General features: G+C 39.1%; 1 protein-coding gene across 1 annotated transcript in view; it reads right to left on the bottom strand.

Annotated features, from left to right (window-relative positions):
• Positions 1-744: 744 nt before the first annotated feature.
• Positions 745-20,590, bottom strand: part of LOC139749461 (acyl-coenzyme A thioesterase 3-like) — a 64,438-nt gene continuing 44,592 nt past the window's right edge. Inside the window, exons 5-6 of the mRNA XM_071663361.1 lie at positions 10,983-11,087; positions 745-1,968 (exon numbers count right to left, since the gene is read on the bottom strand). Of these exons, the coding sequence (XP_071519462.1) occupies positions 11,038-11,087 (50 nt within the window). The 3' untranslated portion in view covers positions 745-1,968; positions 10,983-11,037. The remainder of the gene's footprint in view (positions 1,969-10,982; positions 11,088-20,590) is intronic.

Raw genomic sequence — 20,590 nt, forward strand, 5'->3', positions numbered from 1 at the left:
ATATGGACAGAATGAGTGAAGAAAGGTTGAAAAAGAGGATATATGTATCAAAAGTGGAGGGAACAAGACCTGGGTGATGAAACGGATATGGAAGGATGGAGTGAAAAAGATTTTGAATGATTGAGGCCTGACCATCTTTGTCTGTTTTCTGGCGCTATCTCGCTGATGCAACAAACGGAGACCAGGTACAAAAAATAATATGAATATTCTTTTTTTTCTTCTTTTTATTCACCATTTTCCGCATTAGCGAGGTTGCGTTAAGAACAGAAGACTCAGCCTTAGAGGAAATATTCTCATTTGGGCCCCCTTCTCTTGTTTCTTCTTTAGGAAAATTAAAACGGAAGGGGAGGATTTCCAACACCTGCTCCCTCCCCTTTTAGCCGCCTTCTACGACACGCAGGGAATACGTGGTAAGTATTCTTTCTCCCCTATCCCCAGGGGGATATATATATATATATATATATATATATATATATATATATATATATATATATATATATTTTTTCTTTCAAACTATCCGCCCTTATAAAACACTATACTTCATGGACACATAAGATCTATTTTCTAATTCATTATAGTTTCAGCTTTTCACAATCTCTTCTTAATTAGAATGAGATAAAAAGCAGAGAACCAAGCTATGTATACACACACAATGTAATATCTTTACCTAATACAAACCCAGCCATTACCAAACTTAACCTCTTACCCTGCCCTGCTGTCTGGGGATTAAGTGAACCCACTATATATGTTGTCAGTTTTACAGACTTCTTAACTTTATTAAATACGATTTTGTTACATAAGTTATCCTTGAAAACATTATCTATTGATTCAATATGATTGAATTCAACAATTCTGCATTTTAAATAATCATTTGATTTTAAAACAATGTTACAAATACTGTTGAAATCAATAGCATGGTCAGCATTTCTTATGTGAATGAATAAAGCACTTTTATCATTTCAAACTCTCACATGTCTATTGAGCTCATAAATTTATTTACTGATATCTCTTCCCATTTCTCCCACATTATCAGGACATTCTTTGCATAGTATTACATATACACCTGTGTCTTCATTTACAGTTGTCAATAGCTAAAACATCTTTTATGGAAATGCTACATTAAAATGCTCCATTAATGTGTATTTCTCAACATGATTTCTTGAGCTCTTTCAAGCATTCACTGCAGGGGAGGACAATACTCTTCTGAAAACTGTTGTTAGCAGTTGCACAATCATTAAACGAACATATTTCTAGCTAAATGGACAATGAAGAAGACACATTTACGATAATATATTCATTCAAATATAATGTAATTTTTTGTATTTTATCAACAATATATGAAGTATGCCCAATTCTGTGTACTCTTAGGAACAATGAAGAAACTACTGACTATTTTTTTGCCAGATCATCATGAGAAGTATTGCATATAAAAATGTGAGTTGGTCACTTCCTTACGTACCGATAATCTTATTGTTATATTCTGGCCACACTGAAAGAATGTTGTCCACTTAGCTATATTTGATAATGAAAAGAATTCTACAAAACAATTTTTTGTCATATATCTCCATAAATAAAATGGCTAAACAGGGGAAAGAGGATTACCCATGTTTATGCCATACTTTTGTTTGTAGTATGATCCATTTGCTATAAACACATTCTCCTTAACACTTATAAAAGCTGCAATATAGAGATAATAACATGCAGTAAGTTAACTAAAGCATCAATTACAAACATGAAGTTCTCAACTCATACCAAATGGTTACCCAATTGTATGATTCACAATTATGTCTATGTTGGCCATAAAATATCCTGATCTCACTGCTGTTTAGAAGTCTCACCTCTACCATCACAAGCAACAATCTTCAACTTGTCCACTTGCGCAAATTCTTGAACTTCTCTAAACTCCACCTCAGTCATCAGAAAGGTCCAAACATTATCACAAAACCGGTAAGTGTTCAATTTGTTAGCCTGAAATAAAGAATCTCAGTAAGATATTCTATTTCCATAGAACTAGTGTTTTCCATAGAAAGGTAAGCAACTTATGCAAAAGCATACCCTAACTGTAGCCACTTTGGAAAAAATGAGAAACAAAGAGTAAGAGGTAAAGAACAGAGATTATCCTAATCTGTTTGTACACCTTAGCTATTTGTTAAACTGACACTTAAATGTGGAAGGGTAATACAAAGAGGGAAAACAAGTATAAGAATGCCACAGCTTTGCTGTGTGAGGAAAGGAAGTATAATAAGAAGTATAATAAGTCAATATTTATGTGGCTGGTCTCCAAACAGAAACTATGGGAAGCAGCAGACAGTCATGGTCCACAAGTCCAAACCTTTGTAAGTGGGACATATGCAGGCAGGTCACAAGAGTACTGACCAAAATAATGAATGTAAGACTGAGAGAAGATAGCAACATTACAGAAGATGGATAGGGATGGCTGAAGAGTGATATAATAAAAGGAGGTGATGGGCCAGAAAAAGAGAAGTGAAGAAGGAACGTAGACAGATGAGTCAGTAATGCACAAACACAAAGACATTATCAAAAATTTATCTATGGTACTGTAACGGATTGTAATATTATGCAAAGAGTAGCTTTAACCAACTGGACTATGATTACAATGGTATGCCTAAGGATTCTTGTTTACTAAACACATAATTTCCCAACACAAAATACCAAAGCAGGCCCATAATTCAGGATCTTTATGTGTAATTTTCCCAAATCTATAATGGGACAGTCCATGCAGGATCATACCAATACATCTATATCAATGATCAAAGCTTCACTCTTTCAAGAAATAAAGATTTCACAAAAAACCTGAGATAGTAATCAACTCATTAGCTGTTGCCAAAGAAACAGGTTTTCTGATCTGCCTTTGACTTATCTTTAAATAAAAAATATATATACACACTGTATTGTGAATATGAATGCATAAAAAAATAAATAATAATAAATAAGAAAAGAGAATTCAGAGTTAAGTGTCACACCCCAGCCACTTGATTAGTATTGTTTTTGGCCATACTCTTTTTCAACATGAATTTATTCATAACTGCTCTGCTGATTTGCTGCATTCACCACAGTAAATATTATAACTTTAAAGTGATTATATTGTTAAGCAGTTTTTGGTCTTATTTTTGTTCTTTACTTGCACTTGTTCATAAATGCTTGCTCTCTATTACTATTTACACCATATCATTTTATAATAACTACTATTACAAAAGAATTGTACTAAGGTAATTACTACCACCATAACATAAATGTTGACAACATTTAACAAACTGTACTGCTGTCTTTGGTCTTACATTGATTTTTGTACATGCATTTATTCATAAATGATAATTTTACTGTAAAGCACCGCATTTGACATTTAATAAATCTAATACCAACATAACCATCACAAAAGAACCTTAGTGTTACCTAGGAAGGATTTCCAGAGGCTTCTACAGCCCAAGGATGTGCTACTTCCAGTAACAGGGTAATTTGGACACCTTTGGAGTAAAAAGTTCTTTGACAAGATTGCACACCCAAAAATACAATACTGCCAAAAGTGGCTTTTCACTTGTGGTGTAAACACATACAGGTGGAGTCTGGTAACACCTAAACAGTAAAATAACATGATTTTCTTCATATTTGTTTGCCATTCCTCCATTAGCAAGGTAATGCTAGGAACTGATGAAGACCACATTTGCTCACATTCATTCTCAAGCTGTTATGTGAAATCAAATCCACAGCCAGGCCTGATAGACCTTTCCATGGTTTTGCCCCACTGCTTCACATCCCCTGACATATTTGTTCATTTTACTCATAAATACCCCAGGACCAATTTCTATGAAAGAATCCTGGTGTTACCAGTTCCTTTATAAAGGCTCGTGCAATGCTAGGCTGCCCTATTTCCACTAGCAGAGAAATGCTGACGCATTTAACAAGACTGTACTCCAATAATACAGCCTCGCCAAAGGTGAATTTTCACTCATGGTGTAACCTCAAGCTGGTAGAGTGCAGTAGCATCACATGAGTGAGGAATAGGATGTATTTAGGAAAGCATCACATAGATGAGGAATGGGATGTATTTAGGGAAGCAGTGATGGCTTGCACAAAAGATGCATGTGGCATGAGAAAGGTGGGAGGTGGGCAGATTAGGAAGGGTAGTGAGTCGTAGGATGAAGAAGTAAGGTTGTTAATGAAAGAGAAAAGAGAGGTGTTTGGACGATACTTGCAGGGAAGTAGTGCAAATGACTGGGAGATGTATAAATGAAAGTGGCAGGAGGTCAAGAGAAAGGTACAAGGATTGAAAAAGAGGGCAAATGAAAGTTGGGGTGAGAGAGCATCATTAAATTTTATGGAGAATAAAAAGATGTTTTGGAAGGAGGTAGTGACAGGAATAGGTGAAGGCTAGCAAGTATGAATATGTGCATGTGTATATATGTATATGTCTGCATATATAATTTTTTTTTTTTTTTTTTTTTTGCTTTGTCGCTGTCTCCCGCGTTTGCGAGGTAGCGCAAGAAAACAGACGAAAGAAATGGCCCAACCCACCCCCATACACATGTATATACATACGTCCACACACGTAAATATACATACCTACACAGCTTTCCATGGTTTACCCCAGACGCTTCACATGCCCTGATTCAATCCACTGACAGCACATCAACCCCGGTATACCACATCGCTCCAATTCACTCTATTCCTTGCCCTCCTTTCACCCTCCTGCATGTTCAGGCCCCGATCACACAAAATCTTTTTCACTCCATCTTTCCACCTCCAATTTGGTCTCCCTCTTCTCCTCGTTCCCTCCACCTCCGACACATATATCCTCTTGGTCAATCTTTCCTCACTCATTCTCTCCATGTGCCCAAACCATTTCAAAACACCCTCTTCTACTCTCTCAACCACGCTCTTTTTATTTCCACACATCTCTCTTACCCTTACGTTACTTACTCGATCAAACCACCTCACACCACACATTGTCCTCAAACATCTCATTTCCAGCACATCCATCCTCCTGCGCACAACTCTATCCATAGCCCACGCCTCGCAACCATACAACATTGTTGGAACCACTATTCCTTCAAACATACCCATTTTTGCTTTCCGAGATAATGTTCTCGACTTCCACACATTCTTCAAGGCTCCCAGAATTTTTGCCCCCCTCCCCCACCCTATGATCCACTTCCGCTTCCATGGTTCCATCTGCTGCCAGATCCACTCCCAGATATCTAAAACACTTCACTTCCTCCAGTTTTTCTCCATTCAAACTCACCTCCCAATTGACTTGACCCTCAACCCTACTGTACCTAATAACCTTGCTCTTATTCACATTTACTCTTAACTTTCTTCTTTCACACACTTTACCAAACTCAGTCACCAGCTTCTGCAGTTTCTCACATGAATCAGCCACCAGCGCTGTATCATCAGCGAACAACAACTGACTCACTTCCCAAGCTCTCTCATCCCCAACAGACTTCATACTTGCCCCTCTTTCGAAAACTCTTGCATTCACCTCCCTAACAACCCCATCCATAAACAAATTAAACAACCATGGAGACATCACACACCCCTGCCGCAAACCTACATTCACTGAGAACCAATCACTTTCCTCTCTTCCTACACGTACACATGCCTTACATCCTCGATAAAAACTTTTCACTGCTTCTAACAACTTTCCTCCCACACCATATATTCTTAATACCTTCCACAGAGCATCTCTATCAACTCTATCATATGCCTTCTCCAGATCCATAAATGCTACATACAAATCCATTTGCTTTTCTAAGTATTTCTCACATACATTCTTCAAAGCAAACACCTGATCCACACATCCTCTACCACTTCTGAAACCACACTGCTCTTCCCCAATCTGATGCTCTGTACATGCCTTCACCCTCTCAATCAATACCCTCCCATATAATTTACCAGGAATACTCAACAAACTTATACCTCTGTAATTTGAGCACTCACTCTTATCCCCTTTGCCTTTGTACAATGGCACTATGCACGCATTCCGCCAATCCTCAGGCACCTCACCGTGAGTCATACATACATTAAATAACCTTACCAACCAGTCAACAATACAGTCACCCCCTTTTTTAATAAATTCCACTGCAATACCATCCAAACCTGCTGCCTTGCCGGCTTTCATCTTCCGCAAACCTTTTACTACCTCTTCTCTGTTTACCATATCATTTTCCCTAACCCTCTCACTTTGCACACCACCTCGACCAAAACACCCTATATCTGCCACTCTATCATCAAACACATTCAACAAACCTTCAAAATACTCACTCCATCTCCTTCTCACATCACCACTACTTGTTATCACCTCCCCATTTGCGCCCTTCACTGAATATATATATATATATATATATATATATATATATATATATATATATATATATATATATATTATATATATTCTTTTCTTTGCTTTATCGCTGTCTCCCGCGTTTGCGAGGTAGCGCAAGGAAACAGACGAAAGAAATGGCCCAACCCACCCCCATACACATGTATATACATACGTCCACACACGTAAATATACATACCTACACAGCTTTCCATGGTTTACCCCAGACGCTTCACATGCCCTGATTCAATCCACTGACAGCACGTCAACCCCGGTATACCACATCGATCCAATTCACTCTATTCCTTGCCCTCCTTTCACCCTCCTGCATGTTCAGGCCCCGATCACACAAAATCTTTTTCACTCCATCTTTCCACCTCCAATTTGGTCTCCCACTTCTCGTTCCCTCCACCTCCGACACATATATCCTCTTGGTCAATCTTTCCTCACTCATTCTCTCCATGTGCCCAAACCATTTCAAAACACCCTCTTCTGCTCTCTCAACCACGCTCTTTTTATTTCCACACATCTCTCTTACCCTTATGTTACTTACTCGATCAAACCACCTCACACCACACATTGTCCTCAAACATCTCATTTCCAGCACATCCATCCTCCTGCGCACAACTCTATCCATAGCCCACGCCTCACCACCATACAACATTGTTGGAACCACTATTCCTTCAAACATACTCATTTTTGCTTTCCGAGATAATGTTCTCGACTTCCACACATTCTTCAAGGCTCCCAGGATTTTTGCCTCCTCCCCCACCCTATGATTCACTTCCGCTTCCATGTTTCCATCCGCTGCCAGATCCACTCCCATATATCTAAAACACTTTACTTCCTCCAGTTTTTCTCCATTCAAACTTACCTCCCAGTTGACTTGACCCTCAACCCTACTGTACCTAATATCCTTGCTCTTATTCACATTTACTCTTAACTTTCTTCTTTCACACACTTTACCAAACTCAGTCACCAGCTTCTGCAGTTTCTCACATGAATCAGCCACCAGCGCTGTATCATCAGCGAACAACAACTGACTCACTTCCCAAGCTCTCTCATCCCCAACAGACTTCATCCTTGCCCCTCTTTCGAAAACTCTTGCATTCACCTCCCTAACAACCCCATCCATAAACAAATTAAACAACCATGGAGACATCACACACCCCTGCCGCAAACCTACATTCACTGAGAACCAATCACTTTCCTCTCTTCCTACACGTACACATGCCTTACATTCTCGATAAAAACTTTTCACTGCTTCTAACAACTTTCCTCCCACACCATATATTCTTAATACCTTCCACAGAGCATCTTTATCAACTCTATCATATGCCTTCTCCAGATCCATAAATGCTACATACAAATCCATTTGCTTTTCTAAGTATTTCTCACATACATTCTTCAAAGCAAACACCTGATCCACACATCCTCTACCACTTCTGAAACCACACTGCTCTTCCCCAATCTTATGCTCTGTACATGCCTTCACCCTCTCAATCAATACCCTCCCATACAATTTGAGAACAGAGGACTGGGCCTTTGAGGGAATATCCTCACCTATGCCCCTTCTCTGTTCCCTCTTTTGTCTCCATGGTTGTTTAATTTGTTTATGGATGGGGTTGTTAGGGAGGTGAATGCAAGAGTTTTCGAAAGAGGGGCAAGGATGAAGTCTGTTGGGGATGAGAGAGCTTGGGAAGTGAGTCAGTTGTTGTTCGCTGATGATACAGCGCTGGTGGCTGATTCATGTGAGAAACTGCAGAAGCTGGTGACTGAGTTTGGTAAAGTGTGTGAAAGAAGAAAGTTAAGAGTAAATGTGAATAAGAGCAAGGTTATTAGGTACAGTAGGGTTGAGGGTCAAGTCAATTGGGAGGTGAGTTTGAATGGAGAAAAACTGGAGGAAGTGAAGTTTTTAGATATCTGGGAGTGGATCTGGCAGCGGATGGAAACATGGAAGCGGAAGTGGATCATAGGGTGGGGGGAGGGGGTGAAAATTCTGGGAGCCTTGAAGAATGTGTGGAAGTCGAGAACATTATCTCGGAAAGCAAAAATGGGTATGTTTGAAGGAATAGTGGTTCCAACAATGTTGTATGGTTGCGAGGCGTGGACTATGGATAGAGTTGTGCGCAGGAGGATGGATGTGCTGGAAATGAGATGTTTGAGGACAATGTGTGGTGTGAGGTGGTTTGATCGAGTAAGTAACGTAAGGGTAAGAGAGATGTGTGGAAATAAAAAGAGCGTGGTTGAGAGAGCAGAAGAGGGTGTTTTGAAATGGTTTGGTCACATGGAGAGAATGAGTGAGGAAAGATTGACCAAGAGGATATGTGTGTCGGAGGTGGAGGGAACGAGGAGAAGAGGGAGACCAAATTGGAGGTGGAAAGATGGAGTGAAAAAGATTTTGTGTGATCGGGGCCTGAACATGCAGGAGGGTGAAAGGAGGGCAAGGAATAGAATGAATTGGAGCGATGTGGTATACCCGGGTTGACGTGCTGTCAGTGGATTGAAGCAAGGCATGTGAAGCGTCTGGGGTAAACCATGGAAAGCTGTGTAGGTATGTATATTTGCGTGTGTGGACGTATGTATATACATGTGTATGGGGGGTGGGTAGGGCCATTTCTTTCGTCTGTTTCCTTGCGCTACCTCGCAAATGCGGGAGACAGCGGCAAAAAAAAAAAAAAAAAAAAAAAAAAAAAATATATATATATATAGTGCCATTGTACAAAGGCAAAGGGGATAAGAGTGAGTGCTCAAATTACAGAGGTATAAGTTTGTTGAGTATTCCTGGTAAATTATATGGGAGGGTATTGATTGAGAGGGTGAAGGCATGTACAGAGCATCAGATTGGGGAAGAGCAGTGTGGTTTCAGAAGTGGTAGAGGATGTGTGGATCAGGTGTTTGCTTTGAAGAATGTATGTGAGAAATACTTAGAAAAGCAAATGGATTTGTATGTAGCATTTATGGATCTGGAGAAGGCATATGATAGAGTTGATAGAGATGCTCTGTGGAAGGTATTAAGAATATATGGTGTGGGAGGAAAGTTGTTAGAAGCAGTGAAAAGTTTTTATCGAGGATGTAAGGCATGTGTACGTGTAGGAAGAGAGGAAAGTGATTGGTTCTCAGTGAATGTAGGTGTGCGGCAGGGGTGTGTGATGTCTCCATGGTTGTTTAATTTGTTTATGGATGGGGTTGTTAGGGAGGTAAATGCAAGAGTTTTGGAAAGAGGGGCAAGTATGAAGTCTGTTGGGGATGAGAGAGCTTGGGAAGTGAGTCAGTTGTTGTTCGCTGATGATACAGCGCTGGTGGCTGATTCATGTGAGAAACTGCAGAAGCTGGTGACTGAGTTTGGAAAAGTGTGTGGAAGAAGAAAGTTAAGAGTAAATGTGAATAAGAGCAAGGTTATTAGGTACAGTAGGGTTGAGGGTCAAGTCAATTGGGAGGTGAGTTTGAATGGAGAAAAACTGGAGGAAGTGAAGTGTTTTAGATATCTGGGAGTGGATCTGGCAGCGGATGGAACCATGGAAGCGGAAGTGGATCATAGGGTGGGGGAGGGGGCGAAAATCCTGGGGGCCTTGAAGAATGTGTGGAAGTCGAGAACATTATCTCGGAAAGCAAAAATGGGTATGTTTGAAGGAATAGTGGTTCCAACAATGTTGTATGGTTGCGAGGTGTGGGCTATGGATAGAGTTGTGCGCAGGAGGATGGATGTGCTGGAAATGAGATGTTTGAGGACAATGTGTGGTGTGAGGTGGTTTGATCGAGTGAGTAACGTAAGGGTAAGAGAGATGTGTGGAAATAAAAAGAGCGTGGTTGAGAGAGCAGAAGAGGGTGTTTTGAAGTGGTTTGGGCACATGGAGAGGATGAGTGAGGAAAGATTGACCAAGAGGATATATGTGTTGGAGGTGGAGGGAACAAGGAGAAGAGGGAGACCAAATTGGAGGTGGAAAGATGGAGTGAAAAAGATTTTGTATGATCGGGGCCTGAACATGCAGGAGGGTGAAAGGAGGGCAAGGAATAGAGTGAATTGGAGCGATGTGGTATACCGGGGTTGACGTGCTGTCAGTGGATTGAAGCAGGGCATGTGAAGCGTCTGGGGTAAACCATGGAAAGCTGTGTAGGTATGTATATTTGCGTGTGTGGACGTATGTATATACATGTGTATGGGGGGGGGGGGGTGGGGCCATTTCTTTCGTCTGTTTCCTTGCGCTACCTCGCAAACGCGGGAGACAGCGACAAAGTATAATAAAAAATAAATATAATATATATATATATATATATATATATATATATATATATATATATATATATATATATATATATATATATATTTATATACATATATATATATATATATATATATATATATATATATATATATATATATATATATATATATATATATATATTATCCCTGGGGATAAGGGAGAAAGAATACTTCCTACGTATTCCCTGCGTGTCATAGAAGGCGACTAAAAGGGGAGGGATAGTTCACTTAATACAGACAGGCATTAGTTTCACTTAAGACATCATTCAATTATCACATCCATTTTTTTTTTAATTTGTTTGTTCTGCATATAATTTTTCTGGCAAATTATATACCTGGCAGTCATAACAGCTTAAACACTAAAATGAGAAAACTAACCTTAAAATTTATGCGAGCACGAACTTTATTTGCCAGTGCCATATTAATGGCACGGTCAAACTGAAGAAGAACACGAAGTGCTAGGCTTGGAGAAATCTGCTGGAACTGGAAAGAAATTATGATTTGCTTAATTCAAATACATTGCAGAAACATTTGTATTAATCTAAATTCCTTTTCTTGAATCAAACCTTATATTTTTTCTCAATTTACATAAATACCAAAACAAGCCATCATATACATCATTAGTGCTCAGCTGATGACTTCAAAAATAATACATTTTATAAGTGTATATGCTACTGGATACATCATTTTATAACTGTCAGCCACATATCAAAACATTCTAAATATAAGGCGTAACTACGGAAATTCCCTGAAGGAGGTTCATAAACAGAAAAGGAATATCAGCAATAAATTCAGTTTTAAGTTATTCATTATATTTAATTACCGTCTCCTGCGTCAGCAAGGTAGCGCAAGGAAACAGACGAGGAATGGCCCAACCCACCCACATACACATGTATATACATAAATGCCCACACACACATATACATGTATATACATTTCAACGTATATACACATATACATACACAGACATATACATATATACACATACATATTCATACTTGCTGCCTTCATCCATTCCCATCGCCACCTCGCTACACATGAAATAGCACCCCCCCCCAGTGAGGTAAAGGTAAAAGGGATAGAAAAAGAACAATCCTGGCACATGTACAATATCCCTAGCTTCTGAGATGTAAATTCTATGTTTATTATTAGCAGTTCACTAAACCAAAATCATCCAATTCACAGCCAAGCCTCACAGACCTTCCTGGTGTTTCCTCTGACAGTTTCATATTCCCTGGTTCATCCTTATGACAGCACCTCACCCCTGCATGCCACATCTATCCAATTTGCTCTATCCCATCCATGCTCCATATGGTAATCCTGCACATTCATTACCAATAACTCAAGGTGTCTTTCACTCCATTCTTCCAACTCATCCTCAGTCTCCTCTTCCTCCTTGTTCCCTCCACTTCTAACATATATTCTCTTGGTTAACCTCTCCTCATTCATCCTTTCCACATGTCCAAACTATTTCAGCACACCCTATTCAACTCTCAATCACAGTGTGTTTACTACCCCACCTCTTTCTTTTCAAAGTCATTCTTTACTCAATCAACCCTCCTCACACCACGTATTGTCCTATGGTACTTCATTCCCTACAAATCCATCCCTTCAGTAGATTTGCATTACAGGCCTATTTCTTGCATTCATACAGTAGTTTTGATCGGTATGACAACAAAAATATCCATCTTCACCAACACAGTCAGTGACCTCTCTCTCTGTTTGCTGTGTACTTCAATGCATCCAGGGCCTTTGCCCCATCACCCACCCTAATGTTCACTTCAGGTCCAATAGTTCAATCAGCTATCTATCCCAGGTATTTAAGACATCCCACTTCTTACAAGTTTACTCCATTCAAACTTAAATTGAAGTGTCTCTCTCCCATGGTATACCTAATTACCCTCCTTTATCATTAACATTCAAACTAGTCCTTTCACAAACTTTCAAAAACTTAAGACACCAGCTTGTACCTAAGTATACTCATCATCCCAGATTACACAATGTATGTACCTGCTGAACTGTGCTTATCTTGCACCTACAATTTCAATTTGAGGGTAAGAATCTTGATATGTGCAAATAATCTTAACTCTTTTAAACATCAACTGAATTTTTCATGTTGACAATCACCTTCAAATAGTGGTATGATCTTCAGAATAAAGATATATCATGACTCGCTAAAAATTAAGGTACGATCAAAGTAATAATGATGCTACGCTACTCAAGTCTATGATGCTGTTAAGTAAAACAAAAGGCTTAGTTAAGTGCCATCTACCTTTTGTCATTATTCATAATTACCACAGGGTGGTTTTAGTGCATTACACATGACAGCTAGAGATTGATTGCCAATGAATGTGGCCTTTTTTGTCTGTTTCCCTGGCGCTACCTCGCTGAAGCAGGGGGTAGCGAAGCTATTTCCTGTGGGGTGGGGTAGCACTGGGAATGGATGAAGGCAAGCAAGTATGAATATATACATGTGTATATATGGATATATCTATTCCTATGAGTCCACAATAAGATCCCAAGTGCACTTTCATGTAATAATCACATCACCATGGGAGATACAAGAATGAAATATAACAGTCAGTTGACATACAATGAAGAGACATACCTAAGATGCCATTTGGTAAACAAGTGACTGCTCAAAAATCTGTGTATGTGTATGTACATGTTATTTTTATTCATTTATTATACTTAATTGCCATCTCCCTCATCACTGAGGCAGCACAAGGAAACAGACGAGGAAAGGCCCAACCCACTTATGAACACATGTATACACATAAATGCCCATACATGCATTCAGTAGTTCAATCAGCTATCTATCCCAGGTATTTAAGACATGACAGTCTCTGGCTGTCATGTGTAAATGCACCAAAACCACAGCTCCCTATCCACATCCAGGCCCCAATGGCCTTTCCATGGTTTATCCCAGACCCTTCACATGATCTGGTTCAGTCCATTGACAAGAAATCAACCCCGGTATACCAAATCGTTCCAATTCATTCTATTCCTTCCACGCCTCTCCCCCTCCCATATGTTCAGGCCCAGATCGCTTAAAATCTTTTTCACTCCATCCTTCCACCTCCAATATCGTCTCCCACTTCCTGTTCCCTCCACTTCTGGCACACATATCCTCTTTGTGAATCTTTCCTCACTTCTCTCCCTATGTCCAAACCATTTCAACACACCCTCTTCTGCTTTCTCAACCACACTTTTTTTTTTTTATTTCCATGCATCTCTCTTATCCTTTAATTACTTAACTGATCAAACCACCTAGCAATACATATTGTCCTGAAACATTTCATTTCCAACACATCCACCCCCCTCTGTACAGCCATGTCTATAGCCCTTGCCTTGCAACCATACAACATTGTTGGAACTACTATTCCTTCTAACACACTTTATTACATTTGATCACCGTTTCCCACATCATAATTAACAATAAGGTAACTTACAAACTTAATAAAGCTCTATAAAATCAAAACAAGCACCAGTTGGAGTACTGTATGTCTTCAGCAGTCCATATGATGTCCAGTATGAATGTCTGCATGAGGACATTCTTAAATTACTTTGATACTCCACAGGTATACCTCCTGTGTTTCTGCTGTGACAAGACATCGATGGTGACACAGAGAGAGCAATAGATAGGCCAAAAGTGCAGACAAAAAATTGATTAAATGGATCATAACTTACTGTATGTTAAAATTTGTTTATATACTAACTTACAAGCTGAATAAAGCTCTATAAAATCCAAACAAGGACCAGATGGAGTTTCTGTATGTCTTTGGCAGTCTACTGGATGTTCATTTATGTCAGCATGAGGACACTCACATTACTTTGGAACTCCACAGGTATACATCCTGTTTTTCCACTGTGACACGACATGCAAGGGGACACAAAAAAGGCAAGATAAAGAGCAAATGGTGTAGATCATTTTTTTTTGTTTATATGGGTCATAACTAAAAGTAAAGTTAAAACTGGTACGCATACTAACATACAAACTGAATTAAGCTCTATAAAATCCAAACGAGCACCAGATGGAGCAACTGTACTTCTTCAGCAAGCTATAGGATGTTTATGTATGAATGTGTTCTTGAGGACATTCTCAAATTACTTAGGTACTTCATAGGTATACCTCCTGTACGAGTTGACAGATTTGAATAAAATGGAACCAGCTGATTCTTTACAGAATGCCAAATCTTGAAACATGCCAAAATATACTTGAATATCAAACTGTATGAGAGATAGGTAGTACGTTTGAGGAAAGGAACCTGGAAGTTTTGGCTCTGAGTGAAACGAAGCTCAAGGGTAAAGGGGAAGAGTGGTTTGGAAATGTCTTGGGAGTAAAGTCAGGGGTTAGTGAGAGGACAAGAGCAAGGGAAGGAGTAGCACTACTCCTGAAACAGGAGTGGTGGGAGTATGTGATAGAGTGTAAGAAGGTAAACTCTAGATTGATATGGGTAAAACTGAAAGTAGATGGAGAGAGATGGGTGATTATTGGTGCATATGCACCTGGGCATGAGAAAAAAGATCATGAGAGGCAAGTGTTTTGGGAGCAGCTGAGTGAGCATGTTAGTAGTTTTGATGCACGAGACCGGGTTATAGTGATGGGTGATTTGAAGGCAAAGGTGAGTAATGTGGCAGTTGAGGGAATAATAGGTGTGCATGGGGTGTTCAGTGTTGTAAATGGGAATGGTGAAGAGCTTGTAGATCTATGTGCTGAAAAAGGACTGGTGATTGGGAATAACTGGTTTAAAAAGAGATATACATAAGTATACATATGTAAGTAGGAGAGATGGCCAGAGAGTGATATTGGATTATATGTTAATTGACAGGCGCGCGAGTGACTTTTCGATGTTAATGTGCTGAGAGGTGCAACTGGAGGGATGTCAGATCATTATCTTGTGGAGGCGAAGGTGAAGATTTGTAGAGGTTTTCAGAAAAGAAGAGAGAATGTTGGGGTGAAGAGAGTGGTGAGAGTAAATGAGCTTGGAAAGGAGACTTGTTTGAGGAAGTACCAGGAGAGACTGAGTACAGAATGGAAAAAGGTGAGAACAAAGGACGTAAGAGGAGTGGGGGAGGAATGGGATGTATTTTGGGAAGTAGTGATGGCTTGTGCAAAAGATGCTCGTGGCATGAAAGCATGGGAGGTGGGCAGATTAGAAAGGGTAGAGAGTGGTGGGATCAAGAAGTAAGATTATTAGTGAAAGAGAAGAGAGAGGTATTTGGATGATTTTTGTAGGGAAATAATGCAAATGAGTGGGAGATGTATAAAAGAAAGAGGTAGGAGGTCAAGAGAAAGGTGCAAGAGGCAAAAGAGAGGGCAAATGAGAGTTGAGGTGAGAGAGTATCATTAAATTTTAGGGAGCATAAAAAGATGTTTTGGAAGGAGGTAAATAAAGTGCGTAAGACAAGGGAACAAATGGGAACATCAGTGAAGGGGTCTAATGGGGAGGTGATAACAAATATTGGTGATGTGAGAAGGAGTTGGAGTGAGTATTTTGAAGGTTTGTTGAATGTGTTTGATGATAGAGTGGCAGATAAAGGGTGTTTTGGTCGAGGTGGTGTGCAGAGTGAGAGGGTTAGGGAGAATGATTTGGTAAAGAGAGAAGAGGTAGTAAAAGCTTTGCGGAAGATGAAAGCCAGCAAGGCAGCGGGTTTGGATGGTATTGCAGTGGAATTTATTAAAAAAGGGGGTGACTGTATTGTTGACTGGTTGGTAAGGTTATCTAATATATGTATGACTCATGGTGAGGTGCCTGAGGACTGGCGGAATGCTTGCATAGTGCCATTGTGCAAAGGCAAAGGGGATAAGAGTGAGTGCTCAAATTACAGAGGTATAAGTTTGTTGGGTATTCCTGGGAAATTATATGGGAGGGTATTGATTGAGAGGGTGAAGGCATGTACAGAGCATCAGATTGGGGAAGAACAGAGTGGTTTCAGAAATGGTAGAGGATGTGTGGATCAGGTGTTTGCTTAGAAAAATGTATGTGAGAAGTACTTAGAAAAGCAAATGGATTTGTTTGTAGCATTTATGGATCTGGAGAAGGCATATGATAAGAGTTGATGAAGATGCTCTGTGGAAGGTATTAAGAATATATGGTGTGGGAGGTAAGTTGTTAGAAGCAGTGAAAGGTTTTTATCGAGGATGTAAGGCATGTGTACGTGTAGGAAGAGAGGAAAGTGACTGGTTCTCAGTGAATGTTGGCTTGCGGCAGGGGTGCGTGATGTCTCCATGGTTGTTTAATTTGTTTATGGATGGGGTTGTTAGGGAGGTGAATGCAAGAGTTTTGGAAAGAGGGGCAAGTATGCAGTCGATGAGAGAGCTTGGGAAGAGAGTCAGTTGTTATTCGCTGATGATACAGCGCTGGTGGCTTATTCGGGTGAGAAACTGCAGAAGCTGGTAACTGAGTTTGGTAAAGTGTGTGAAAGAAGAAAGTTGAGAGTAAATGTGAATAAGAGCACGGTTATTAGGTACAGTAGAGTTGAGGAACAAGTCAACTGGGAGGGAAGTTTGAATAATGAAAAACTGGACGAAGTGAAGTGTTTTAGATATCTGGGAGTGGATTTGGCAGCAGATGGAACCATGGAAGCGGAAGTGAATCATAGGGTGGGGGAGGAGGCAAAAGTTCTGGGAGCGTTGAAAAATGTGTGAAAGTCGAGTACGTTATCTTGGAAAGCAAAAATGGGTATGTTTCAAGGAATAGCGGTTCCAACAATGTTATATGGTAGCAAGGCATGGGCTCCAGATACAGTTGTGCAGAGGAGGGTGGATGTGCTGGAAATGAGATGTTTGAGGACAATATGTGGTGTGAGGTGGTTTGATCGAGTGAGTAATGAAAGGGTAAGAGAGATGTGTGGTAATAAAAAGAGTGTGATTGAGAGAGCAGAAGAGGGTGTTCTGAAATGGTTTGTTCAAATGGAGAGAATGAGTCAAGAAAGATTGACAAAGAGGATATATGTGTCAGAAGAGAAGGGAACAAGGAGAAGTGGGAGACAAAATTGGAGGTGGAAAGATGGAGTGAAAAAGATTTTGAGTGATCGGGGCCTGAACATGCAGGATGGTGAAAGGCGTGCAAGGAACAGAGTGAATTGGAATGATGTGGTACACTGGGGTCGACCTGCTGTCAATGGATTGAACCAGGGCATGTGAAGCATCTGGGGTAAACCATAGAAAGTTTTGTGGGGCCTGGATGTGGAAAGGGAGCTGTGATTTCGGTGCATTATACATGACAGCTAGAGACTGAGTGTGAATGAATGTGGCCGTTGTTGTCTTTTCCTAGCGCTACTTCACGCACATGCGTGGGGAGGAGGTTTTCATTTCATATGTGGTTGGGTGGCGATCGGAATGAATAAAGGCAGACAGTATGAAGTATGTACATGTGTATATACCATATATGTCTGTGTGTGTATATATATATATATATATATATATATATATATATATATATATATATATATATATATATATATGTATATATATATATATATATATATATGTTGAGATGTATAGGTATGTATATGTGCGTGTGTGTACATGTATGTATATACATGTGTATGTGGGTGGGTTGGGCCATTCTTTCGTCTGTTTCCTTGCCCTACCTCACTTATGTGGGAGACAGTGACAAAGTATAATAAATGATAAATCAAACTGTATGTCATTCACAGTGCAAGTGTTAAAATGACCTAGTAGACTAATGCTTGATGAAAAAAAATAAAAAGATTTGTAACCAAAGCATAAACAGTTTCACTTTGTGCTTTCAGCAGGAGAGTCTGCTTAATACTGAAACACAGCTTTAAATGCCATTACTGTAAAATGAAAAACTATTTCCGACAAATTTAGTAGGTGCTGGCAAGTAAAAAGGTATTTTAATGCTTACTTCTATAGTTTTTTTCTTATGTTAAAGTGACTGGCCATATTTAATCTGGGGGAAAATGCATCCTTACATGAGGGTTCAAGTAACCTACCACCATACTAGATGAGTAGGTTTGACTTCTTTAACCGTCCTCTTATTTTCTTGGTTCAGGTGATCTAATGCTCTCAAAGTGCTTCCCTATAATAGTAAAAATAATAATAATATAGTTAGTTGGCAAAAAAATACCTTTTATGCTAAGAAAACGTTTCCATAGCTATGTTCTGTTAAGTAAACTCCAAAAACAAAAAGCATTTTTTTGGTCACAGCTAAAATCTAAAGTACTCCCCAAAACAAATATCAATTTCTCATGTCTTTTCTCAATAACTATGACCTGGCACATTTCAAAAGACAATCTTTCACTTTCTCAAAAATTCGTAAATACTTTGCTTGTCTTTTCTTTTCCATTTCATAATTCTCTCTGTATTTCAATTAAGGCCCAGCCTTGATTTGGACTTCTGTCCATGAATGGAGCCTTCAACATAAAAAACAAGGCATCAAAATTTATACTAGAAAAAATATTTCTGAATGCTATTGTGCTAAGACAATAATTGATTCTGACTCTGGCTATAAATCCTTTCTATATCAATATTTGTTTTACTCAAACAACTGAACTCGACTAATTCTGGATGGCATACATCTTTCTTTTTTTTTTTTGGTACATTTTGGGGTTTTCTAACAATCAATTCCTTACAAAATAAAGAGCTGGTAAGGAGTAATTCTATCCCCCAATATCCAAGTCAAAGCAATGCCCACTTAGTGAGGACTTGAAACTTTGGAAGTAGGAGGTGCTACAGGTAAAATCTTGCCCTTATTTTCAACTATACAAAGTAAAACGAATCCTCTGATACAAGTTCCATCAAATAAAACATGCTCATCAACTTTGTAATAAACTATCATTACCTAAAATTTTATGCCCCAAAGTTTGCTCTGAAACTCTTCTTAAAACACATTAGCATTATACCACAAAGCCAATCAACACCCAAAGCTACAGTCCGTGCTCGAAAGGTAATTTACCAATCCTAATATTCCATATTCAACTAATTAAATTCCAGAGTTAATAAGGTTGTGGAACTTTAGTACACTTATACCCAGGTCTCCCTAAACAATGAAATCCCAAGAGGATTGCAGCGCCTACATGCTGTAGAAAATCCAGTTGACTCCTAAAATATATCTATATTATCAAAATTTTCTGCATCTTTGAGATGTTTTGTGACCTCTACCTCAATGAAGCGACACCATAGTTACCACTGTGTTAAGCGCTACACAACCTTAACCAACCAACCAAAGTACTCTAACCTTTAAGGGTAGGGATGTGGCTCTTAGGAATACTTCTTTTACACTTCTTGTTTAAATCTATTTTCAGTTAATTTGTTACTGAAATTTTATGTAGTTTCGATTGAACTACTAGTTAAATACTATCACTGTCAGAACTCCGAATCCGTGAACCCGTAATGCTAATGTCGATGATGAAATACACGAACAGCTGGTAAACTTCTTAGGCTTATGATCATTTTCTTGTTATACCTATTATTACCATTACCATTAAACTCACTTGTATAAGCTCATCAAGGCTCTCCTGCAGAGTATTCCCCAATGTAGTATTTCTATACAACTGATAAGCCATTGTATACGTGTTTTCGTTGCTGGCGGCCAAGTTTGTTTTGGAAATTTTTTTTGACACTGATGATAGGTTTGAGCTTATGGCTTGGTTCTTATTCATTTTGATATAAGATTGAATAAAGAAAATATGAATTAGATATCATACCATGTTTTTCAAACAAATACTTTATAAAACAATTAAAAAGTTCCTAAACTACCATTTGAGAAAAAAAAAACACTTTCTCATACGGCTTACATCAACTTCAAATTTGTATATTATCAATACATTTACTTTAGTTATAACGTTTCCTCCGCAATTCAGATATGTTAAGCTTTCCTAGAAGTCATAGGAATAGTTTTACTATACAAGTTGTGAGGCCTAGAGACCTGCACGAGTTTGGGAAGACAGTAGCCTATATTAATATCATCACCTCATTAGATGTGTTTAAATCATAGACGCCTTCTCGGAGGTTT

The sequence above is a fragment of the Panulirus ornatus genome, chromosome 7, assembly GCF_036320965.1.
Source record: "Panulirus ornatus isolate Po-2019 chromosome 7, ASM3632096v1, whole genome shotgun sequence".
NCBI classification, from domain to species: domain Eukaryota; kingdom Metazoa; phylum Arthropoda; class Malacostraca; order Decapoda; family Palinuridae; genus Panulirus; species Panulirus ornatus.